The 20,502-nt window shown below is 46.9% G+C and overlaps 7 protein-coding genes across 7 annotated transcripts; 6 read left to right on the top strand and 1 right to left on the bottom strand.

Annotated features, from left to right (window-relative positions):
• Positions 1 to 850: 850 nt before the first annotated feature.
• On the top strand, positions 851 to 2,779 carry LY89DRAFT_662953 (uncharacterized protein; the record flags this gene model as incomplete). The annotated part of the gene is made up of 3 exons (XM_018212677.1): positions 851 to 1,738; positions 1,797 to 2,179; positions 2,251 to 2,779. The coding sequence occupies 3 exons, from the start codon at positions 851 to 853 to the stop codon at positions 2,777 to 2,779; spliced, it is 1,800 nt and encodes a 599-aa protein (XP_018078552.1).
• A 1,945-nt stretch (positions 2,780 to 4,724) lies between these two features.
• On the bottom strand, positions 4,725 to 8,022 carry LY89DRAFT_634145 (WD40 repeat-like protein). Its single transcript, XM_018211381.1, has 3 exons — positions 7,568 to 8,022; positions 6,704 to 7,515; positions 4,725 to 6,654 (listed from the first exon to the last, which is right to left on the bottom strand). The coding sequence occupies exons 1-3, from the start codon at positions 7,972 to 7,974 to the stop codon at positions 4,823 to 4,825; spliced, it is 3,051 nt and encodes a 1,016-aa protein (XP_018078551.1). The 5' UTR covers positions 7,975 to 8,022; the 3' UTR covers positions 4,725 to 4,822.
• A 127-nt stretch (positions 8,023 to 8,149) lies between these two features.
• LY89DRAFT_604672 (putative DNA-directed RNA polymerases I, II, and III subunit RPABC5) lies at positions 8,150 to 8,988 on the top strand. The gene is made up of 4 exons (XM_018210367.1): positions 8,150 to 8,247; positions 8,315 to 8,366; positions 8,510 to 8,596; positions 8,679 to 8,988. The coding sequence occupies exons 1-4, from the start codon at positions 8,205 to 8,207 to the stop codon at positions 8,722 to 8,724; spliced, it is 228 nt and encodes a 75-aa protein (XP_018078550.1). The 5' UTR covers positions 8,150 to 8,204; the 3' UTR covers positions 8,725 to 8,988.
• Positions 8,989 to 11,491: 2,503 nt separating this feature from the next.
• LY89DRAFT_14036 (uncharacterized protein) lies at positions 11,492 to 14,683 on the top strand. Its single transcript, XM_018205311.1, has 6 exons — positions 11,492 to 12,028; positions 12,081 to 12,312; positions 12,367 to 12,465; positions 12,514 to 12,639; positions 12,689 to 12,854; positions 12,912 to 14,683. Exons 1-6 carry the CDS (start codon positions 11,889 to 11,891, stop codon positions 14,339 to 14,341), a joined length of 2,193 nt encoding a protein of 730 aa, XP_018078549.1. The 5' UTR covers positions 11,492 to 11,888; the 3' UTR covers positions 14,342 to 14,683.
• Positions 14,684 to 15,158: 475 nt separating this feature from the next.
• LY89DRAFT_662950 (uncharacterized protein) lies at positions 15,159 to 15,899 on the top strand (the record flags this gene model as incomplete). The annotated part of the gene is made up of 1 exon (XM_018212676.1): positions 15,159 to 15,899. The coding sequence occupies one exon, from the start codon at positions 15,159 to 15,161 to the stop codon at positions 15,897 to 15,899; it is 741 nt and encodes a 246-aa protein (XP_018078548.1).
• Positions 15,900 to 17,385: 1,486 nt separating this feature from the next.
• LY89DRAFT_679394 (uncharacterized protein) lies at positions 17,386 to 18,662 on the top strand. Its single transcript, XM_018213863.1, has 2 exons — positions 17,386 to 17,689; positions 18,331 to 18,662. Exons 1-2 carry the CDS (start codon positions 17,656 to 17,658, stop codon positions 18,507 to 18,509), a joined length of 213 nt encoding a protein of 70 aa, XP_018078547.1. The 5' UTR covers positions 17,386 to 17,655; the 3' UTR covers positions 18,510 to 18,662.
• A 76-nt stretch (positions 18,663 to 18,738) lies between these two features.
• Positions 18,739 to 20,483, top strand: LY89DRAFT_679393 (uncharacterized protein). Its single transcript, XM_018213862.1, has 6 exons — positions 18,739 to 18,907; positions 19,001 to 19,458; positions 19,506 to 19,704; positions 19,763 to 19,869; positions 19,922 to 20,073; positions 20,124 to 20,483. The coding sequence occupies exons 2-6, from the start codon at positions 19,062 to 19,064 to the stop codon at positions 20,277 to 20,279; spliced, it is 1,011 nt and encodes a 336-aa protein (XP_018078546.1). The 5' UTR covers positions 18,739 to 18,907; positions 19,001 to 19,061; the 3' UTR covers positions 20,280 to 20,483.
• The last annotated feature ends 19 nt before the right edge of the window (positions 20,484 to 20,502 follow it).

Here is a 20,502-nt window from a genome sequence, read left to right as displayed (position 1 = left end):
TTATCTTCGATTCTCTTTTGTGCTTTCTTCTGGTGCTTTCTTTTCGGCTGCCGAGATAATTGCTAATAGCCGGACTTAGGAGAAAAACATCTTTAGGCAGCGAAATCTAGATTGTCTAATTCACAATATCGCAGAAAAGACTTATGCTTGAATATTTAGCAGATAAAGGTTCAAAGAACTTTGAGCTGCTAAAATCTTTAAGAGTTCATCAAATTTTCATTGGCAGTATAGAATTTAGTTGAAAATTGAGTCTGGTTACGAAGCAGTTTTTGTCGCCGAAAGGGGGGGGGGGGGGGTATTCAACTTTTCTTGAGTTGGCTACTTCCGGTGCATAATATAATCCTATCGGCGTTTAGTATTGCATCTTGTCCTTGGAAGTATAGAAAGTTTATAGTCAATATTAAGCTTACGACAGCTTGACCACCAAGATATCTTGATTGACTCCTGCTGCAACTTACAACTTAAAGCAGGTTCAGAAGACGTCGGGTACTACAGTATAACCCATGCTTATATGTGAACTTCCAACTTTTGTGACACCTAATCAGATATTTGAGACGTACTTTGTAGAAGACCTTCTGGGCCTCCAATCTTAGGACATTTACGGCAAACTGGCCCTTGGAAGAGCGGTATGTTGTACGCTAACTTAGACGTTAGCCTCTTAAAGATCAACAGACCACTAGGGATCCAATTCGGGTGAATTGGAAGCGCTTATCGCTTTCAGACAGTTGTGCTAGTCCAGATCTGGCTATCACAACCAAAGACTCAACTTCCTCCTTCCAAATTCTTTCTAAGAGCTACACGCGCAAACACTGTACACCACGATTCGTCTTGCGGTACAGTTTCGCCCACCATGGTAGACGCATGGGACCATGGCCGCGTACTCAACCTGCAGGCTCAATGCCGGGCCCAAAATCTACCAATTGACGGCACCAGGGCGCAACTTTCGAAGCGTCTGCGAGAACATCAGCGTGAAAACAAAGTCGGAACAGACATTCAGACACCTTCTATTGTCCATCCGGCCGTCGCCCAAGTAAATGCTCGCGTTCACATGCTCCTCGAGAGAGAAAAGGAACGCAATCGCATGAGAAAGGCAAAGCATCCACTTCAACCTGCCGCTGAGCTTCCAGTCAACAGTCAAGCAATTACGATGCCAGACATTCCTGCTGCGCTGCCTACTGTCCTCAAGACCGACAACAGCGATCTATTCGTTCGCCTCCACATGCTCATCCAGAGCGACAAGCAACCCAGCGGAACCCGTTTATCTCAAGCTGCCAACGTCATGGCCAATAGCCAAGCAATTGCGATGCCAGACTATATCTCCTTTGAGGATAGTGACGTCGATGATAGCGGTCCAAATTCCACACGCTTTGCCTATCTTGCTGCAGAAGAGGATGAAAGTACCGAGGAAGGGATTGAGCTTAGTTGCCGAAGAAATTACACATCTCTGGACTCGATCAAACAAATGCGAGAGGACAAGCAAGCCATGGTCAAAGGATACGACAACAAGCTAAAGGAACTGGATCAACAAGAAGTGGCAAAGCATATCGAGGTCCAGAAGGCCTTAAAGCAAAATGGTCGGAGCGTGACAAATGCAGCTCATCGAGAAGCAACTGCAGAACACAAAATGCAAAAGGCGAAAGTTGAAAATGAGCGCAAGGAGAATTTGGCAGCTTTCAAGAGGGATAATGTTGTATGGAAAAAGTCGCAGGCATGGAAAGTCGAGTTTCCTAAGCTCAAGGTGAGATCTTCAATGAGTCAAGACACCGTATGACAATTGAGTTTACTGACATGGTTAGGCAATGCGAGAGGCAAGAGGTCTCGAGACAATCATTTCAGACTTCGCTCCATGCCTTGGATTTAGTAACCCTTCGAGAGCTATCTCCGGTATCAGATCTGCAAAATCCCGTACGCCAGGAAACGGTAAATATGCGGCAGGATATGCGGTAGGTAATGTCGATGATGAAACGTCATCTACACTTTCAATCCCAAGAAGCAAATCTGGAATCAGCGGGTCATCGACCATTGACCATGCCATTCAAGGGGAATCCAATGCACGTCGATCCTCTATCTTGCGGTCTGCTTCAGGCGACAAGTCAACCCTCATAGACATATCAGTTGAAGTGGTTGCATCTTCCATGCGCGGACTCAACAAGCCGGCAACATCGACCTCTGGCGATAAGTGTGCCCTATCATGCCAAATGAAATCACCACCTCTTCCAAGCGCGGAGTACACGAGCTTGTAGTATCAAGCTGTAGCGACAAGTCTATTCCTGTAGACATGCCAATTAAGGTGACTACTTCTTCCAAGCGCAAAGCTGAGGAGGGTGTAGAATCAATCTCATCTGCCAGCAAGCGACGTAGAATCGACGAACCGGGAGAGTACCGGGCTTGGCGCTCTGAGGGAATCAGTAGGGGTGATCTGAGATTCAAGCTGGCCGACCGTACCTACATTTGGATTCCGGAGTACTCTATTCCTATGAGTAATGACAATCTCATAGTTGTCAAGAAGATGGTCGAGTTCTGGGTCGCTGAGGAGAACGTGCAGGCTGATGAGAAAACTGGCGGCTACTTCATTGTTTTCGCTGACTCGAATGATGGGATTAGGTATGCTCGGAAATGCTTCGACCTTTTCAAGTCGTTCCGTTTTGGGAGCAATCTGATACCAGCTATCCTCTCCTCAAAGGATGTTAACATCGACGAGTTCAACGGCAGGGTTGATGACTGCGTGGCTAATGACTTGTTGGCTGCCACCCATGCGTACTTGCGAAAGGGACGCTGACCTTGGATCTCCTTTTACACAAGTAGTAGTTCATGTGTGTTCACGCGGTATAGGGGTTGCCTTTCACGTAAATTGAGGGAAGGGAATTCATTGGCGGAGCGTACACTTGTTTTTGAGGACGGAATTCCATAAGTGCTTTTCTGACTTTGGATGGCAGATTGTCGGCCATTATCACCTGTATAGAATGAGGGTTCTCGTACTACTTTCCCTAGGAATAAAAATAAAGAATTGTCAAATAAATGTCTCTGTTGGTGACTCGAATTTCAAATCTCTGGTGATGTATGACTGCATCGAAATCAGTGCTGTTAAGAAGTAAAATGATGCATGGATGGAATGTAGTGATGAATTGCATTGTAAAATCGCATCGGCAAGACGTACGTGAGTCCGGTCGGCTCAAAAGTGGAGACGAGGTATTGTGCCTACATAAGTGGTAGTGATTTTGTAGCATTGAGTTCGTACTTGAGACATGGAAGCTGACAATGAATAACATGAATTAAGCTCTGCCCATGATGGATCGTGAATAAGAAGCATTTCGAAACAAAATGTCGTTGAATTTAAGTGAATGCGGGTTCGCCTACGAGATTAGCTCGACCAATCAGGAGCCAAGTTGGCGGCTCCGGAAGCCATGGTTGTATAATGTTAAATAAACATTATTTTGCCGTAACTTCTTGTTATCTTGTACTCTATGGCGTTTGGGGTCGCCGAGATAAAGTATATTGTGTAGATGTATGTGGATGTCCGAAAACAACGAGTAGGATTTGTCCATACCCCAGTAGTAAATAGTTATAAACGACTTATCTTTTGCTGTTTCTTTTTACAATCCTTTTTTTTTTTGGCTTTTTTTTTGCAATTTTTGAGTGTGGGCTTTGTGTGTGCCGAGACGGAAGCGATTAAGCAGGCTTGTAAAGTATTATACGCTGTATTTGCGAGCCCAAATTCAGGCGCAACTTTCGTTAGCATTTTGAAGAGCTCAATTCCAGCCAAGCCTCAACACCTAAACATTCCACACAATAGCTTTGAACGTGAAACTTGTGACTTTACTCGCTAAAATAGTTGAACTTTAACAAGTAAAAATGAACGTGAAGAAGCTTTGCTAAATATTTTTACATTTACTTACTTCTTACTTATACTTCTTATGTCTCAAGCAATTCACAAGAGCATTATTGAAATCCGCTATGTCTGAGAACTACATTTAAATAGAAATAATTAATTTACGTTAAATTACTTTTACAATTACAAATAGCTTAATAAAATGTCTCTACGTCGCTTTGCTTCTTTATTTACTTCCAACAAAATAGAGAGCAAAGACTCGTTTCTTTTTTTCGTCAATTAAATTTGCTTTTCGGGAAATCAAATCTATAGCGAATACTTATGCAATTCATGCGTTAAATTAACTCGGAAAATAGTTAAAGTGAAGTTGGGGAATAATAGCTAGACTCGTTAACTCTACAAGCTTACAAACGCTTATCTTTATTTTATACCCGAGATATGCTTGAGAGTTTTGTAAAATAGCAAAACTAAAAAAAAAAAAGGGAACACAAGAGCCAAAAAAAACCGTTTAGGGCCTTCTACTACTGGAGTCCGGAGTGAAGATTAACGTTTCTCCTCAAACCGGTGAAAATCAACCTCATTCCGATTATACTATAAACCAAATGCGTCTATTTCCCTTTTACGAGTCTCTAAGAGACCGTGCGTCTTAACTGTGACCCCAGGCACCAGATGCACGGCAATAGCCGGTCGTCACCGAGAGGTCGTAAAACCAACTCGGCCAGACCGACTACTACGCCAAATATTTGTTTATTAAAATCTATATAGATGGGTTTCAAGCGAGGTTCGCAATTGGTTTAGCGAATTTAGCACGCTAAGCCAGCTTAACGCAGCGCAACATTGCTTGAATCACAGGTCACATAGGAAATCATTGTCATCACTAGGAAGGACTCGGAATCTTAGGTATGCAATTCATTATCTGTACTTTTCCTGCTTTACAAAGCTCCTTGCGCTGAAATGCCCATCAAACGCTATGCAATACAGCCCTCCCATAAATCAAGATACACTTTGCGGCAACGGCTTACTAGAGAAGAGTCCCGCAACTTGATAGAACATCTCCTCCATAGGCGGCAAAGCAAAAGAAGGACCGATGTCAAAGACCTGTGCCAGCTGCTGGTGTGTGACGACCGGAACCTCATTTTCGTCGTCGTCATCGCTGGCTTGTGTCACGGACGGTGTCGGGAGTTGATACTCGTCCTCGATCTCCTCCACATCTTCAACGAGGCGTAAGAGATCCCCGGCAGCTTCTTCAGGAGTGACATCAAGTTGTAGCGCGGCTGTTGATTGTGCCATGGTAGTGACTGCTTGTGCTCCTTTCTTGAGCACGGTATGAATTTGAGCTGCTGCATCCAGGACAAGGTAGCCTTCCGAATCGACGGTTGGAAGTATGGCTGTGATTAAGGTATCGAAAGACCTCTTGATTCGAGGTTCTCTGCTATCTTGGTGAAACACAATAAGTTCAGAGTGCGCATCTCTTAAGGACTGCTCTTTCTTCTCGGGTGCTGGCTTTCTCAAGCTCGGCATGGCAAGCGCAAAAGTTCGACTGTTCACATCAACTGCCAAAATCATCAGCTCTCGTTTTTGATTGGTGGAGAGACGCTGGGTAGCATCGCTGGTCTTGATGCCCAATCTCATCTCTTCTGCGACCACATCAAAGATGCAAAGCTTCTCTGACAGGATAATCAGATCTTGTCCCAAAAACTCCATTCCAAAAACTCCATTTTCGAAGAGGCCAGTATGAGTCAACCTTACTGCTCCGGATTCCGGGTCCAATAGATGAAGAAGATTTTCATTATTCCCGATTGCAGCTGCAAGGATTGATCCGTCTTCCGAGAACGTAACACGACCAGTCGTAGGCAATTTAGAGCGAGTCGTGCTTTCTAGGTCTGCCTTACCCAATGGTATGCTTTGTTCGCAGGTCCAGTTCTTGAGAGGCTTGTCGTTCTTTCCACGCACAAGGACACCATCCCGCTTACGACTCTTTGGAGTCCAGGTCCGAACCACATTATCCTGGCCGATGGTTGAGAAGCGAAGAGCGCTTGGGTCCACAGCAAGGTCAAGTATCCTCCCTACTTGACCTGAGGCCTTGTCCACGAGGTGAGCATTATCGACTCTCGATACAAGCTCCCAAGATTGGCTCTCAACGTCCCACTGCCAGAACTTAAGATACACTTCACGTCGGTGTTCTTGTTCCAAGTAAGCATCATTCAAGTGATTCTTTAGATACTCGAGATCTCGAAGTGGAGGACACCACTCATCAACTGTTGCTAACCAATGGCCATCACCAGAAACCTTCATGAGCACGATGGTTGGCTCTGATAATCGGTGAGCGTTTGGTGCAGTGTTGATGTTAGTGATATTGTTTCGTATCATGGCTTGTCGAGAAATGCTGTGACCAGAGGCTAGGTCGAATGTCTGAAGAAAAGGATTACTCAGCACAGGAGGATTTTGCGCTCTGATGTCCTGTGTCAAACCAACTCCAAGGAGAAGTCGAGATGGGTTGATGGGGCTAATGATAGCTGGTGTTCGCTGGAGCAAAGGTTCACCCCAAGCTTGGTCTTCCACTCTTGACACAATGGACTCCACAGGATCTTCAGCCTCAATGACGCAGGTCTGGATTCCAGAGATGTTTGCTGTTGGTTGAAGCTCCGCAGTAGACAAGATCATGGCCGAGTTGTCCGCAAGCTGAATGCCATAAGCATTTCCCCTGGGAGCAACAACAACGTTTTGAATTGTTGCTGACATGTGAGGTAGAAATTGGTGCTTCCCAGTCTCCAGTTGCCAAAGGACTAAGACAGTTTCAGAACCTCCTGAGATGACGTAGTTTCCTGATTTCACATTAGCATCACATGTCTATTATGCGAGTAGCTTCCTTACCATCTTGTGACCACTTGACAGTCTGCACTGCCTGCCTATGCCAGTGCAATTTTCGTGGCGCCATACTAACACCTGAGGAGAAAGACCCGTCTTGTGACTGGACAAAAAGCTTTGCTAGTAAGTCCTCGTGTAGAAATATGACACCTCTAACATCCCCGACCACAAGATCAACGACTGGTGTCTTCTTCAATATGTTGTGCTTCTTCAAGCCTTCAAGATCGGCCCCTCTCCGGATGGTCACCCTCATATCAAGAGATTTGATGGCATCTATAGACTCGAATATTCTGAACTCATACCGCACCTTATCAACGCTCTCGTAATCCGTAGATCGTAGACGGCCAAGTAAGATTTTGTTTCCAGTGACTCCCACGACCACTGAACCATCCTGGGATGTCTGTAGGAACTCTATACGATGAGGTGATGTGTATATTGTCCTCGTACTTGGTAATGTCGGGGGCAGAGGAAGTTCATTTGCTGTAATCCGAAAACCGCCTGTCTTTCGTACCTCAGTGGTAAAGATAACATCCCGTCGTCGACCTGCAGATTCCATGGAAGCTGCCGTCATGTGGTTACATCCTGTGGAGGATGTAATCCAATGTTGACCGGCACCATCACCCGACGTCCAATTCACACTGAAGACAATACCATCAGAACAAGATACCCATAGATGATCCGGGTGTGTAGGTGAGAGGCAGTATGCAACGATGCGGGCGCCGGGTCTGTCGTGAAGGTTTAATTTTATTGATCGGGTTAATAAAGAATTTGAGGTGGAGTAGACGTGAAGAGTAGTTCGATTTGCGACGATGAAGTACCTGTGAATTTCTGTCAGTACGATGTCAACATCTCTCTTCTATAGCAACCTACTCCTCATCTGCAGTGAACACAGGATCAGCATTAACCATCCTGCCCCCAATTGGGCCCGAGATCCTCCATGTCCTCTGGTCCCGAGGCTTCTTTTGTTTCGGTCTTTTCTCCTTCTTCCTTGTCTGCTCAGAGACTTCTACCAAAGCATTTTTGCTTTTCGCCACAGGTTTCTCCGTTATGAATCGATCATATTCTATAGCTTCTGCTTCGGGGGAAGCTAATTGTCCATTCGAAAGGGTGTGGTTTTCTTCACCGTTCGTGGTGGGTTTGGACGGAGGTCTAAAAGCTGCATCCCAACCAGAAGGCTTTTGAAGGAAATCGGCAGGGTGATTCTCAGAGGACTTCGCACGCTTTGGAGTATCAGGGACCTCCACTGGGGCTCTCTTGCGCTTCAATACGGAGGCCATATTGTTGCAGAGTCCATGTGTGGTTTGGGATTTTGGAAATCATCTTCGGTATCGTTATCGCAAGAAAAAAAATAAGCGGACAAAAACTTTTAGCGTGGTTTTTCAACAACCTTATGTTCTCCGAAATCCTTCAATAGCACGCGACGTCTACAAACAACATCCTCTCCTCTTCGAGCGCGTCTGGTAGCAATTTTGTACCTCATCACACTCTAATAATCGAAGAATTCAACATGATCATTCCCGTTCGGTGTTTCAGTTGCGGCAAGGTTGTCGGTATGAGCATCCCGTTCTCCCCGCCATTATTTTCCACGAGATATACTAACATTTGTTCCTCTTACAGGCGACCTGTGGGAAAGATATCTAAAGCTCATCGATTCGGGAGTTCAGGATGGGTTAGTCTATTTTTTGCCTCTCGAGCATCTGCGAGCCTCAAACGAGATTTCGAGATACTTTCAAAGACATATTACCTTGGGCGCAAACAACAACACGGCCCATTCAGCTTCATACAAGGCGCATATACTGATTAAGCTTATAGTGACGCCATGGATAGTCTGGGATGCAAGAGATATTGCTGTAGGAGGATGATAATGACCCATGTGGACCTCATCGAGAAGCTTCTGAAGTACGTGCATTACGAGACATTCTCTACGCCCCAAGTTCCACGACACCTCTATACGAGTATAAGTTCCTGACTAGATACACAGGTACAACCCTGCGGACCGAGACGCAAAGAAGGCTGCTTTGAATTAGAAACGCCAACGAATATGGTACAGGCGCATAGTTGGAGGACGTCACAGGAAGTGCATGAATGAATGGCGTTATGGGGCAGGCGTTGAAGCATTAGAGGACTTTTGTTCCTGCACAAAATCGACGATTCCCAATATCAAACGATGTTTTCCCCAGAATTTGAACAGAAGTATATATACAAGGTGGCCGTTGAACCTGTGGAAATATGTTGTCGAAGCGGCGAATTTGGCTCCAAAGTAGGAGTTGTTTGTCTCTCTCTGCAAGGCGTCCATATTCCAAAAGCTCTTGATATTTACCTTCAGTCCTTCAGTCTTACCGTCTTTCATTTCATCAGTCATTGAATTTTGTCTTCTAATTTTCTGCTTTTGAGAGTCCATTCCTCACAGTCTGTATACTCATGGAATCACTGGTCTATGGCGGCTTGATATGCAGCAACTCTATCCTCAACCGCAGGTCAGTATTTTGTTTTTCTTGCATCAGGACTTCTGAATGGTGGGGCAGTTTCAGTCACCCGTTTTCCACTTGGAGCCCAGAAACTCTTGCCGAGTCGACATTGTACGTCAGAATTGCACAATAGACGCGGCTCCCGAGCCGTTGGTCGAATAAATCTCTCCATATGGGCGGCATCTTCAGTCCAGTCCTACTCGATTATTCATGTTAATGACTACTCATTCCTCATGTTTATAGTGTGTCTGCAACCAAGTGGAAGAGAATTTGCCTAAATTCCTTTCTTGCTTTCGTTCGTATCCTTCTTCTTGGCCAAGCTCAATATTCAGAAGAACAATACGTTTAAGCTGATATCCTGCTCAAGATCGATAAGGCTATGCCCAAGAGCAACCGATTTGAAAGCCCTTCTGGTCAAAAATTAGATTATGGGAACGAAATCGCAGAAGCCATCTCCACCGCCTCGATGGATGAAGCGCTGTAAATTTATGTAAAGCCAGATGGATGAGGATGTTAGGAATGGGGCTTTTTTCTGTCAATCTAGACTATATCACCCAACATTAGACGATGTGTCCCAATATTCACTTCCAACATGGCACACGAAAAGCAATTACCCGCGCCGCAGTAGCCGATGGACAAAGGATTGATTCATAGGCGCCATCTTGCTTGCAACTCTAATCCAGAGCCAGAAAATATCTCCGAATCCGTGCCATGGCGTTGCATTTTGCAACGCATTAATCGCAACGCCACGAAGGTGGAAGTTCAACCTCAATCGAGATCTTGCTCCGCCGTGCCACGAGGCTAACAGTTTGTTGGCTGCATTGAACTGCAAGCAACCCAACATGACACTCGGGAATATTGTGATTCCTGCTGGATCCTGATAGGGTTGTATGAATCACGGCGGCTATGCAAGCGCAAGGTGCGTGTGTGTAGGGCTCGATACGGCGTAAGTGCATTCGGGACCACACTCCGTTACCTTGTGACTCGGAGAGGCTCTTATCATCTTCATATCGGATTCGCTCAACCGTGGCCCGCGGAAACAAGAAAACATACTGACGACTGGTAAATGGCAAGCCATGTAGCCAATGGCTGGAACTCAATGGCAAGCAAGCAGCCAATGACTATTTGTTTGTCGTGTTCATTACCAAAGGGACGGGATGATGCCGTAGCCGAAACCTCTTGGGCGCTATTATCTCAACGTGATATTGTCTCACCGACTAGAGACCAGGTGGAGCGAGAAACAAAAAGCATCGTCGTGGCAGGCTGACCGCAGGAGGAGAGAGAGAAACCGAGCGCGACCCTTGTGTTGGGTCTCGGCCGTGGCTTCAAGCCGCGTTCACGCAGATCTTCCTGAGGAGGTCGATCTTTGAAGTAACCTTTCACCCATCTCCATGACGCCGGTAAAATCGGGTCGGCTAGTTCTTAAAATGTCTTCCTTCCGAATCATCGTTTTTGAGTTGTGTAAGCTGGTTTGTTACCAAGAGCGGGTATTCCGCCATTCTCCACAAGCGCTGGAAGGTCATTGACCTTCTCCTCTATTGGCTTTGGGGCAAGCCACTTTTCCATCCTGGCGGGCACTGCGAAGTTTATTGTCATGGCACATCCATCCGGGGGGAAGTGCTTGTTTCACGCAATCGTGACCGGGGGAAGGATAGTCCTTGTAGCAGGAGTGGGAGAGGGACTGGGAGGCAGTGTGGTGAGGTTCAATCGCTGGTGCTTGCTCGTTATCGAGGACCACCGGTCCACCACTCCACGTTTCCGCAATCAACATCCAAGCAAGCCCAGAGCAAGGAAGCCGAGAAACATAGAGTTCTGCTCTGCTGCTGCGAGTGCGAGTCTGTGAAAGTTTAAGCGCCGGCGACCCCTGCCCACCCATGCAGCTGGGTTCCTTCGATCAAGAGATGCGCCTCCCATTCGTTGGCTTTTAGATTCCCTGCACGCAAGTCGCACTACATTTCATCGAGCCCAAGTGCAGCGTCGCCGACCATTCATTCGAGCTTCTCCATTGCTCATTGTTCACACTCTCACAATTTGCAACGGTTGCGCTGTCAAGTCACTCTCCCGCCAGTTCGCCAGCGTTGCGGATCTTCTCACGCATCCACGGCTCTCAGCGAATCTCCTCTCCCTCATCATTCACAGGCCAGGTGAGGTCAGCATTTGGGGCCAGCCAGCTCTTGGGACCGGTGGATACTCGAAGCCAAGCCAACCTTCTTTCTCTCTTCTGCGCTGCCCGTTCGCTGGAACGTGCTTCTGCGGCACAGACACTTCAAATCTACGCTGCTCGAAGGTCGAACCTTATCCGACCTAGAGAGAACAACGACAAACGGACTAACTACAGTAGTATGCGACACGGTCCACGTCCAGCACTACCATCTCCAACCACCAACCACGCCCTCCCGACTCGCTGGCTGCAACTCAACTGTCTTGCGCTGCGTCTATATGCACCACTTGTCTCCACGTACCTGCGGTACTCTGGTCTCCTGTTGCAGCTGTAGGGCCCCTCCTTTGCCCATGAGAGCTGCTACTCCTCCTTCTTCACGCTCAGCTAGCTAGAGAGCTTCTAGCTATCTTCTCCGGCAGCTTCATATCATTCAGCCTTGAGAGACCCACACCAACTCACCAGAGTCCCTGCCTGTGCCTCGACTAGGAGCACGCTGCTTCACTGTTCCTCATAGCCAGCCTCAAGGCCCCGTCCTGGAGGCCAGAGGGATCGATAATTGCAGATGAGCCTTGCTCCAACAATGGCCTTGGAGAGCCCCCTCGTCTCTTCACCAGGAAATCTTATGTCTGCTTTCTCGCCGTATACAGAATTCTCTTTATCACCAAACTCCCCAGCTCAACATTCTCCTCGATTTCAGACCATGTACGATTTGAATATTTCTGAATATACTCAGAATGCTAACAATCTGTTGCAGGTCGGCACGCAACTCCTCCGATTCGTCACGGCTTCGTCCAAACTCAATTGAAGATGGCGGACTTTCTCCCAACAGTCTACAGATGACAAGTCCAAGTGATATGGTAGGACCATCACCGGTGACCTCGAATGGCACAGAGACAACCGAGATAGAAGACGAGGCCGCAGATGAGGTGGAAGAAGAACATAATACACCACCAAGAGTAGCTGAATCGGTGGATTCGCAGGCGACAGTATGCGCGCCCTCTCAAACAAACAAGGCTACATAGGGCTGACAAGGTCCATAGTTGAAGAGACTCACCACCACTGTCCCAGATTACTTTCGAGCTTCTCTCGAGGATGAATCTATCTCTGTCATACATGCGCCTGAGGGTTATGGAAACTTCGTAAGCTGGCTGACAATTGCCAAGTTGAGTCAGAGCTGAACTTCGTAGGCATCCAGGGAAAGCCTTCCTCCCATGCGACCGAATCCAGCCGATAGAGCCACGCCAACTCCATATCAGCAGGGTGAAGCTACCCCTTCCGCAATTCGAGTAGACCTACAAGTTATAAAAGATAAGGTAATGCGAGAGACTTGCTCTCGTGAGAATCTTGACTGATAGCCAATAGAACTCACAGCCAAGCCCCATCTCACCCCCACCAATATCGACAGATGTCACCCCGGTGAAATATGGATTGGAAAACGCTACACCACGAGCCCAAACTCGACAAGAAGTAGAAGCTCTAGCAGGCGACTACGGTTCGATTCGGTCAAGTAGCGTCAGCAGCCTTGAAGGTGCGCCAATGAACTTCAGAACCAACTCAGGATATTCGCAGTACTCATGGTTTGCAGGCATTCCTGAAGATCAACGCGAGACCGACGACGACGATTTCGATGCCCAGACCGTTTCCAATTCCGAACAGGAAGTCATAGCATTGAAGACGGCTCTACATGAATGCTGGACGTTGTGCAATACCCTTGCAAGTCTTAGCTCTATCCACCGGGAGAGAATATTTAGCTATTCTGGAACTGGAGATGCACAGGAGAAAGCTTGGAAGTGCTGTTGGAAGCTATGCCAGAAGCTTTACGATAGCCGAGATGAAGAGCAAGACTTTCACGTCAGACCTACTCTCGACTTATGCCGAGATTTCTGTCAATCGTTGTTCGATGTACGGCAACAGAAAGACGAAATTTCGGACTCAGTCTTACGTGTCAGCTTTGAATTGAACAACCATTTATACAATACTCACGACAGAAACCTTCCCGAAGCATTCAGGGAACGGACCTTGGACTTCTACATTACCTTATGTCATCGACTCATGAAGCAACGGAATGAGTTAGCAGAGGAGACGGATGCTCTCCTACGAGCTTGTTGGGGATTGGCTGAAATGCTTTTCAGCCTTCGCCAGAATAAGAGGGAGGGCAAAGCTCCAGATGAGGAACTTCTTGGCTCAGCAGTGCAAGCATGTTGGGAGCTATGCGATTTGTTCCGTGAGGGTTGGACTCAGGTCCGACCAGAAAGAGGCACACCACGTCCTTCACAAACGACCTTTTCACAAATTTCGGATCAGATGAGCCGGTCGTCTCATTCTCGTACGGCCAAAAACAGTTTACCCAGCTTACCCGAAAATCCTGAACATCCAGAGCATGCTCGCATGCGATATCAACCCGAACCGCAAATTCCTGAAACACCCACTACCGAGTTCGAAGACACGCCTATTTCACCAGAAGAACATTCTCCTAATATTCCTAATATTCTTGTCCTTGGCACAGAAAACAATCGTTCAATGAATCGATGGTCAAGCGCGACATCGACCTTGTCTGGATATTCTCAAGGCAGTCAAAAAACATCTAGCACAATCACTACCGCTACGAGTCCAGAAGATGCCAATCTTACCCGACTCAAAATTCTCATTCTCAAAGCCGCCATGAACGTTGGATTTTCACGAACCACACCAACATCTGCAGTTCCCAGCAAGACCGAGCCTCCTGCCCTCCAAAAGTTTGTGAAAGCCCTTCCAACGGGGTCCTTTGGCTCACTCCCTAGCCACGCAACTCTATTAGCTTCATACAAAGACCTTGTTCTAGGCGACCCCACGTTTCGAAGTTCAAAGTCATTACCAGCTATTGGCAAGAAAGCTAGTGCCGTGGATGTGGCTAAGAGTGTCAGTTGGATGATGAGAAGTGGACAATACGCATTTTTGAAAGATCTATTCAGATTGGTATTCGGCTTTCCATTGGATGAAGCCGACACTAGGAAAAATGTTAGTGTTTCAGTCTAATTGGATGGCTTGGATTCTGCTTGTTCAAAAATTGGCCGGCTATATCTTTACACAATCTCGAAACAATACGGAGGACGGACAGGAAGTTATGTCACATGTACGAAGTTCAATCCAAATCTGGATAGGGTCAAGTGTTTGATAAGGGAGGCATAAAGAAGAAGGGATGCATGTAAGGCGTTCCTAGGCTTGGTGTGTTTGGTGCATACATTCGTTTTAGCAGGCTTGGACTTTGGAAATTGTTTAGATACCCCCCAAGGAAGTCAGGTTGTTGGCGTTCAGACTTGGCGCTGACATAGGTCGTATTCCATCATTTACTTGCCATCAATGCAACATTTAGCCTCTTTATGTTTTTCTTTGTGTGTGTGCATTTGAAGTTGAGTCTCTTATGCGAATTTGCGTTGCACTTCATCCTCCCTTTTGAGCATGATAAGTCCTGTGAGTCCGATGGACATTCCATTGCGCCTTTTTGATACAACAGACTATCTCTATTGGAACTCATTGACCTAGGTCCAGACAGGACTTTGTACTTTGCGAAAGTTCCAAAGGCCCAACAACGTTTGGATCAAAACAAATGTCCAGCTTTCCTCTGGACATCAACAACAACTAAGGATGAAAACTAACGTCACCCCATTCACCTTCGTCACCAGCCATTCACCCTTTACGAACTTTCGACATCCCAGAGTCGTGAACTATCTCAACGCACAACATACAGCCCGCGAATCTCATCAACAATCCCGCCGACGCATCTTTCGAAGCGCAAATCACGCAACCCGATAACTCAATTAAGCAAAAGCGCGCAAGCAGCCATCCATCAACCATGTGCATCGAAATCCACTACATCTACAAGCACTGCGGCTGCATCTCGCGAACCGGCCACTACACGTGCTTCTCGGCCACGCAAGCGCAGCACGAATGGTCGCCGCTGTGTCCGCGGTTCAAGCGCACGACGCAGACGGCGCGGCTGGGCGAGAAGACGTGTCTTAAGCATGTGGGACGCGTGTTGAGGGTTGTTACGCCGGAGGGGCTGGAGTTTGAGGATGCGGATGCGGATGAGGATGATAAGGAGTTGGAGAAGAGGATGGGGGTCCTGGTTTTGGGGGACGAGAATGGGGATGGGGAGAGGGTTGAGGGGGAGGAGGGTGCGGTTGCGGATGCGGTTGCGGGTGTGGTTAGGGATTTGGTGAAGGGGGCTATGGAGGGTGCTTTCGAGGGGGAGAGTAGCGATGAGAGCAGTGGGAGTGAGGGGGAGATGGAGGAGGTTGAGAGGGGGTATGAGGCTGATACTGAGGCGACGAGCGAGGTTCTTGGTCGGGGCCTTTTGGTCAATGGCCAGGCCGATGAGGTCAATGTCAACGGTCAGGTCAATCAGGTCGATGACCTAGTCAACGATCACGCCAATGGTTCCGCGAATCCTCCTGCCAATGGTCAAATCAACGATCAAGCCAATGTCGACCTGCAACCCCGCGGATTGAGGCTATTGAGACATGTCGGTGGACACATCAACGGAATCACAGACAAAGAACTACCGGCCTTACCATCAGAGGACGAGAAGATGTGATCCGATGCGGGGAAAGACTTTCTCGGAGGTGATGCGAAGGCTGGATGAATCAACGACTCGCGATGATTGGGTTCCCTGTACAGATAGACTTCGTTTTTGTTTCGGGATGACGTTTCTCTGCTTTCTATTTGTCAATGCGGGGGACCGATTATGTGGCCGGACCCTTGCATGAAAGAAACCTAAATGTGTTTCTTTTCTTTTTTCAGCCTTGAGGGGAGAGCGCTTGGAGGTCGCGATGATTGGTTGCTGGCGCAGAGGCTGAATTGAGTGGTGGGTTGTTTGCCGGGGGCTTGCAGATTCTCAAACATTGATCGGGAATGCGGATTCTGTTTTTGAGCCACGGATTAGTGTGTGTGCGTGATGTGAAATGTTTTTGATTGTGGCTAATGATGTGAAACTGTGTTGAGGTTGTGAAAAGGAATTTTCGGGTATATACATCTCGGTGAGTTGTACTGGAATGCCCTCATCAGTATTCACTCGAATGCTACCCCTTCAGTTCTGTTGTTAGCATGTAAGCTTGTTGTCAAATATCTGTTGCCGTCGTCAACTCTATTTGCCGCCATCACAATACGGAATCTTATCTTATAGTCACAAACTTTTGGTACAGCACTTGAACTCGCACAGCTATGTCACTGTATGCCTACCTATGCCACCAGGAGCCGGCCATGGGCACGAATGAACTGGATGATGAGCGACGAGCGACGGGGGCGAGGGTGGCGGGGTATTTATAGGTCTTGTCCTCTAGGTCGTGAGATGAGATTTCGCTAAGTGAATCGATTTCAAAGAGTGAATTGAAGATTGAGTAGTGAGATTAGGTAGAAAGGGAAGGTATTGAGATGGAGAGGAAGTGAATATTGAGATATGGATTGTTACTTCTCTCAGTTCACAAGCGAAGATAGAGACTTGTGATGTTGTTAAGTCCTAACAACTTCTAGGACGTTCTCGTAGATAGTTTTGCATATGTCGAAATAGCTACTTGTAATATTGTTAAGCTCTGTCAGCTTTCAGGGCATTTCCATAGCAAGTTTTGCATGTATGAAAATAGCTACTTGCAATGTTGTTAAGTTCTGACAACTTCTCAGAGATTTTCATGGAAATTTTGCATAAGTGAAAATAACTGCTTCTAATCTTGTTAAGTGTCGCCAGCCTCTGGGACAATCTCATTAAGTATACTATATGAAAAGGTCACTACTTGGAATCTTGTTGAATTCTAACAGGTTCTGGGGCATTCCCATAGAGCATTTTGCATAAATGAAGTGGGCACTTGCAACGTTGTGAAGTTCTGTTGACTTGTGGGACATGATCATGTCTTTCCCCAACGTTATGAGGGAACACCATGACTCTGGTGTCCGTCCCACTCATATTTTGGTACATGCTGAGCATTCGTGAATAACACATCCACGTTCTTGACTACCTAGGTATAGTCAGGCACATAACACTAATGCATATGTCTGCGTCTTGATACCACTTGACAGATACATATGATCTCGCTTATTTTCGCCTTGAACCTCAACTCTCGAAAGAATGTGCAACGAGCTCCTCCACAGATGGAAAGACTGCCGCGATGTTATTACACACTATAAGATACGGTGCAATTTCCAAACAGAGTTCAATCCCAACTGCAGATACTACAATTATGACTTGCAAGAGGAGCCTGGATCGTGTCGTCGATGTCTGAGGGGGATTGCGAACTGGTGGGGATGATTGGTGATGCTTAACGTTGAGTAGAGTTTGATTGCTGGGGGGCTCTGGTTCTATGAGGTATTCAAGTCTAGTCTGTAGCATTCATACTGGTTTAGTGAATCAGATTTGCATTGACAGGAAATACAGCAATGCGGGCTCTCTCGTAAAAGAAGTCCCAAGATGCTCTGTGAATGTGCTTTGTAGTCTTTGAATAAGTTATTCCATGGACCAACATAAAGACTTCAAAGGAATTCGAATATAAGTTCAAAGTCAACAGAGGTCAAAATGTGTACAGAGCATATCATCAGATGTCTGATCTGCGGGGCTTTCCTCAAACACGAGCAGAGGACTTGTGAACTTCGACAGAAATTTTACTGGCTTTGCCGACAGCATCACATTATCTCTAACTTCGATAATGGGATTTCGTGCTCGGGTTGTAACGTCAAATACAACATGAAACCAGAAAAGGATGCAGAGACGATAGATATCAGCGAGCATAATGGGCTATCTCTAATATCAAGCCAAGAATGGGGAACAGTGGGAGTGAAAGAAACAAAATAACCAAATGAGCATGACTAAGTGTTAGTCTGTCGATACAGAATAATGAATCTAGCAGTCATGCCTATGTTCGAAATGCTAATCCAAACAGGCCCGGTGGATATCGATCACATGTCGATTTGAACCATGGCACAAGTACTTTGAATTGAAAAACGTGCAGTACAAATTTTCAACGACAAGATCAACATACCAGCTATCGCGTCTTTGAATAACAGCACCACCTCCATCCCTCAAAGCTCGCGACTCGAAGAAGGGTCAGAATGTGTGCACGACTTGAAACCAGGTACGAAGGATGTCGCTGCAAACGAGACTTGTGGAAACTGCCATGCAACAACAACTATCGCGGACATGATTGTCCAAACTTTCTAGAATTCCTATACCAGATATCAGGCTTGTGTCCTAGACATCTGGAAGAATACCTCGAGATGGGAGGAGACGATTATCATTATGGTTCTTGATCTTGGAAAGAGCTGATTCGATCTTGCCTATGATACCAAGAAGCACAGTGAAGATATACCTAGGTGTGCGAAGAAGAGTCAGTGTATCATCGATATAAGGGTAGGATGTGGAGACCAGATTTCGCGTATTCGCGCTGAATTCGAGTCACGTGTTGACGAGACCAAGCTCGTCGCGTCTCAGCCGCGACCCTCTTCAGCCTTCCGACCTCGACGACCATTCAACCACATCTCTGGTCTCAAGAAACTTCGGCACGGTTGGTCAATCGTACGTCTCAGACTCACGGTAAGAGTGCATACCCGAGTCTGCAGGTTAGTCTCGCGCCATCTTTTCTCCTCACAGACGCGTTTACCTACGCTATCTATTGCGCTATCTGACGATCATATCTGACCTGAAGAGCGCAGGAAATCACACGGAGTGTCAAATAAACGGAAAAATCTATCGCTGCCTCGAGTAGAAGTCGCAATGGCCATCCTCGATGCAGTCCCTGGCCTCGAAGTCTCCGTCTGCGTGGAGAATACGGCGCTTGAAGAGTACCGTGATGATGAACCTGTTGGAGTATACCAAGCAGCGAGGACTGTCTCTAAATATGTCGAGGCCATCTCCAACAAGGCGTTCACAGTCAAGATATCGCTTGGCAAAGGTTTCGACTTCGATTGCGATTGTCTTTCAGCAGAGGTCTACATCGACGGCAAATGGGCCAAATGCCCGTTAATCCTGAAACACAGATTCAATGCTCATCTTCGTGGTAATAGTGTTTTGAAACCAATCACCCGCGAAGCAGAGGGCTATTCTATCGCAGCACCGGGAAACATGGGACAAGAATTCATTAAACCCTTTAAGTTCTGTCAAATTGATACGAGTACTTTCGAGTGTCATTTTCTGCGTTCTTCGCTGACAGCTTTCTAGCAACTGACGATGACAAGCTCCGAGATGTCAAGAAAGACGCTGAAACGATAGGATCAATTGGTGAGATCGAGGTCAAGGTCTATCGCTGCAATGCGATCTCGGAAGTCGATGCATATTTACCACTGGACGCACCTACATCGCTGAGCACCAAGGTACACGAGAAGGCCTTGAAGGGCAATTCGAAAAGTCATAGTGTGAAGTAAGTTCTACCTTGTGTCTGCCATACTTCACGTGCAAAATACTGATAAACTCTGCAGCTTTGATGCCGCGACAAAGCTTGTTAAGAAGGACTATTTCAACGTCAACAAAATCGATGGTATTAACTACCCGATCGCCGTATTCAAGCTCAAATATAGATCGAGAGGTAAGTGTAAATTACCCCTTGCCTCATCGAGCAATCACTGACCCTTCTTGAGCCGCGCTTAAGAGTCTTTTGGTTATCGAGCGAACACCATCCCCGGAGCCTGAGCGCGTCCCAGCTTCGCCCTCGCCTTCGCCCCCTCCAGTAGACCTGAATAATCTCGATGCTGCTCAGAAGCGGCAGGTGGCACGCTTTCTGAAGGATATGGTATAACAGCTCATTCTCGACGCAACATTTCACACTGACTTGCTCTACAGAACCGAGGCAGAAGCGCTTCAGGCACCCCCACGATCAAGCGAGAACGTGCAGATGACGGAGGTGCTGAATCGTCGAAGAGAAGAAAGGCCGGAAAGAAGATCACCATCGATTTAACAGAGGACTCAGATGAGGAAAACATTGCCCCTGCAAATTAGTTGATGACACGCTCCTAGGGAAATGCGATCAGCATTCTGCAATCTTTTTTCTTGCTTGTACGGGCGTGGACAGAGGCGTTGACGGCGCTGGATACTATACCAGGATGATTTGCGTTGATATTGCTCAGGAATATTGGTAGACATGATGGTTTTCTGGAAGGGCAGTGGCTGGTCTTCCGTAGAAAATGCTTCAGTGCAATGAAGAGCAATTTTCTATCATGAA

The sequence above is a fragment of the Mollisia scopiformis genome (assembly GCF_001500285.1).
Source record: "Mollisia scopiformis unplaced genomic scaffold LY89scaffold_1, whole genome shotgun sequence".
In the NCBI taxonomy this organism is placed as follows: Eukaryota; Fungi; Ascomycota; class Leotiomycetes; order Helotiales; family Mollisiaceae; genus Mollisia; species Mollisia scopiformis.
The sequence above is the reverse complement of the archived record's forward strand: the minus strand, read 5'-3'. Positions and strand labels throughout refer to the sequence as shown.

What these genes read in the sequence shown, in the direction of transcription:
- LY89DRAFT_634145 (XM_018211381.1), bottom strand. Translation starts at nt 7,974, where the DNA reads ATGGCCTCCGTATTGAAGCGCAAGAGAGCCCCAGTGGAGGTCCCTGAT. An exon ending in GTGTTCACTGCAGATGAGGA is followed by an intron (nt 7,516 to 7,567) that starts GTAGGTTGCTAT and finishes AGAAATTCACAG; the next exon opens with GTACTTCATCGTCGCAAATC. An exon ending in TGTCAAGTGGTCACAAGATG is followed by an intron (nt 6,655 to 6,703) that starts GTAAGGAAGCTA and finishes ATGTGAAATCAG; the next exon opens with GAAACTACGTCATCTCAGGA.
- LY89DRAFT_604672 (XM_018210367.1), top strand. Translation starts at nt 8,205, where the DNA reads ATGATCATTCCCGTTCGGTGTTTCAGTTGCGGCAAGGTTGTCG. An exon ending in CAGTTGCGGCAAGGTTGTCG is followed by an intron (nt 8,248 to 8,314) that starts GTATGAGCATCC and finishes TTCCTCTTACAG; the next exon opens with GCGACCTGTGGGAAAGATAT. An exon ending in CTCATCGAGAAGCTTCTGAA is followed by an intron (nt 8,597 to 8,678) that starts GTACGTGCATTA and finishes CTAGATACACAG; the next exon opens with GTACAACCCTGCGGACCGAG.
- LY89DRAFT_14036 (XM_018205311.1), top strand. Translation starts at nt 11,889, where the DNA reads ATGAGCCTTGCTCCAACAATGGCCTTGGAGAGCCCCCTCGTCTCTTCA. An exon ending in CGGTGGATTCGCAGGCGACA is followed by an intron (nt 12,313 to 12,366) that starts GTATGCGCGCCC and finishes CAAGGTCCATAG; the next exon opens with TTGAAGAGACTCACCACCAC. An exon ending in TAGCGTCAGCAGCCTTGAAG is followed by an intron (nt 12,855 to 12,911) that starts GTGCGCCAATGA and finishes CATGGTTTGCAG; the next exon opens with GCATTCCTGAAGATCAACGC.
- LY89DRAFT_679394 (XM_018213863.1), top strand. Translation starts at nt 17,656, where the DNA reads ATGAGGTATTCAAGTCTAGTCTGTAGCATTCATA. An exon ending in TCTAGTCTGTAGCATTCATA is followed by an intron (nt 17,690 to 18,330) that starts CTGGTTTAGTGA and finishes AGATCAACATAC; the next exon opens with CAGCTATCGCGTCTTTGAAT.
- LY89DRAFT_679393 (XM_018213862.1), top strand. Translation starts at nt 19,062, where the DNA reads ATGGCCATCCTCGATGCAGTCCCTGGCCTCGAAGTCTCCGTCTGCGTG. An exon ending in TCGAAAAGTCATAGTGTGAA is followed by an intron (nt 19,705 to 19,762) that starts GTAAGTTCTACC and finishes TAAACTCTGCAG; the next exon opens with CTTTGATGCCGCGACAAAGC. An exon ending in CACGCTTTCTGAAGGATATG is followed by an intron (nt 20,074 to 20,123) that starts GTATAACAGCTC and finishes CTTGCTCTACAG; the next exon opens with AACCGAGGCAGAAGCGCTTC.